Source organism: Merops nubicus, unplaced genomic scaffold (genome assembly GCF_000691845.1).
Source record: "Merops nubicus isolate BGI_N331 unplaced genomic scaffold, ASM69184v1 scaffold31443, whole genome shotgun sequence".
NCBI classification, from domain to species: Eukaryota; Metazoa; Chordata; class Aves; order Coraciiformes; family Meropidae; genus Merops; species Merops nubicus.
Genome location: NW_008600119.1, coordinates 30,681 through 33,113, shown reverse-complemented (window position 1 = coordinate 33,113; position 2,433 = coordinate 30,681). Strand labels below are relative to the sequence as shown.

The 2,433-nt window shown below is 43.7% G+C and overlaps 1 protein-coding gene across 1 annotated transcript in view; it reads left to right on the top strand.

The window, feature by feature from the left end:
• The first annotated feature begins 54 nt into the window (after positions 1–54).
• The window catches only part of MAML1 (mastermind-like 1 (Drosophila)), a 19,640-nt gene continuing 17,261 nt past the window's right edge, over positions 55–2,433 (top strand). Inside the window, exon 1 of the mRNA XM_008937615.1 lies at positions 55–132. Coding sequence (XP_008935863.1) covers positions 55–132 — 78 coding nt within the window. The remainder of the gene's footprint in view (positions 133–2,433) is intronic.

The following is a 2,433-nucleotide window of genomic DNA, read 5'->3' as shown; positions in this document are numbered from 1 at the left end:
CTCTGGAGCTGGCACCGGGTGGAGGGAGGGAAACAAGGTCTCACGGTCGGTGCGATGGCTTGTGGCGAGAGGGTTGAGGTTGGTGTCGCTCTGCGGAGTTCTCTTGACTGCTCCGCTAAAACTTTGGAAGTGGTAAGGGCTGGTTTATTTTCTGTCGCCACCGTTGTGTGCTGGAAGGGTTCATAAAAACTGCAGCCTGTTGAGGTAGGAATTGTGGGGGGGGGAGGGCTTCTGTGATGGTCACAGCCTTTCAGAGTGGCTTTCTGTGAATTATGTTTCTGGGTAATTCGCCTACAGTGTCCCTGCAGAAACTGTCAGAGGAGCGTTAACGCTGCAGTGGCTTTGGGTTTTTTGTGTTTGCTTGCCGATGTCCTTAATTTAGGCTGTCAGTATTTAGGGGAGTTACTTGATAAGGATACACTTACTACCGAGGGGGAATTTTTAAGACAAATAATGTATCTAATTAATTCTGGTACATATTGGAAAGAATTTCAGTGGAAAGGCAGCTGTTGATTTGCCACTCACTCTAGTGGGTGTGAACGCTGTGGGGATCCCGCTCCACCCATTAAAAACTGGCTTAGCTCAAAATCTTAATGTTTCTCTGGCTTCTCTAGCATTTCTGGTTGTCAGGATGTATTCATGCAACCCTGTTTGTATATCAAGATAGCTATTGCTTCACTTACTTGGAGCCCTTTAAATATACTGCCGTGTACTAATGTGTCAGTAATGTAGGTTAGTAGGATAATCTCTTAAAGGTTGCCTGTCTTAATACCTGTCTTTCTTAAAAACAGATATTTTTAAAAGGTGGCCTGCATAAAAATGATACAGTACTGTTCTGAGTGCCTTTAAAAAGAGGATCCTGGATTAACCTGAGACATTTCCAAGTTAACATAGAAATTAAAGTGCATTTTTAAGAGAGTTTGTGTATTTGATAAGCTTAGAAGTGAAGGAGGATGTGATTCTCTCCTGACTTGGACTTCATTTAGGTACAGTTTTTAAAATGGAATTATGATAGAGCTTACTGTAAACTTGGGTATGACTGGACATGGTGTGAAGCAGTGAAACACAGGGCACAGGGATGTCAGCTTTAACGTGTGAGGCATCCTGCAAGCAGCCTGTAGGATTTGGAAGATGAGCTGAAAATGTTATTCAGATGAATTGTTTCTAGTCTTGCTAATAGGTACAGGAGAATCGAGAGCACATTGGCTACTGTGGAGAGTGAAATGCTTGTGACACAGTTAGAGCACTTCAGATAGTTGTCAAAGGAGGGTACTTGAGGAAGAGAGGAAACCTTGTGCTTTCCTCACAGGGGTTCTGTGAAACTTTCTGAGTAGCTGTTATTTAAGTAGGCTGGTCTGGAGTGTAAACTTGTGTCAGAGAATAAATTACTCAAACTCATATTTTGTTATCTAAAGACTTGGTGGGGTTTCGATTCATTTCCTGTCTGGGCTCTAAGGGTTTTTGCACAGGGGGCTCTATCCATTAATAAAGCGTATTTTTGTCACACAGAACTCTTTAGCATGTCAAATCCTGTTGCTTAAACTGCCACCACATGTCTTCATACTGATCTTCGAAAAGAAAGATGTCTTTAATTCATTGGTGGTGTTTCTTTTAAATTGCTTTGGATGTGGATTTGATCTAATTAGCATCCATTCTAATGAGGACTCTGAAGAGCAGTGGGGCTCTGACGTGGGCTGCACACCTGGGGAAGCCCTTCTTGTACAGGAAGCTGCTGCCAGAGCCCGATTTACACAACAGAAGAGGGCTTTAGTGTATGAATGACTCCTCCTCGTGCTGGCCTGCTGTTTCCTTCCTAGGACACAGGGCTGCAAGCTTAATTGCAGCTGCTGATTCATCACCTCGTTACTAGGGTATAAAGTCGGTTTGCTTAGTAATTCAGGTTTTGAAAAACAACAACAACAAACTTCTGCTGCTAATTTTGTTCCCTAAAAGATACCTCTGTAGGGTGGTGTTTTATCTCTAGCAATCATGTAGCTGTTATCAAGACTGAGCATGTGCTTTGTACGGGAAGGACGTGGGTTTGGTTTACAATATGCAATAAAGTTTGGATGAACACCAAAATTATCTTGTTTTAAAATATCCTGGAGAAGTTCCTTTCAAAAGAATGCTGCTAGATCAGCAAAACATGTATTATAACAACTATCACTGCTGTTAACAATCCAGAGTTTTCCATGAAGCTGCATATGAATCTTCCCTTGGAAAGGGGTACTTTGCCTTGGAAGTTACTGAAGCATTTGTTTTGGTCCTTGAAAGAGAGAGAAAGCAGCTCCCGTGAAGGTCGGGGGTCTGGGATCTGGTGTTAGAGGTGTTGTGATGGAAGGGCACGGAGCTGCCCTGCCTGGAGTGTGCCGGTGCCGCCTGGGCGTGCTCCCAGCTGCTGTGCCTCCGAGCATCCTCTGCAGGCCCGGCAGT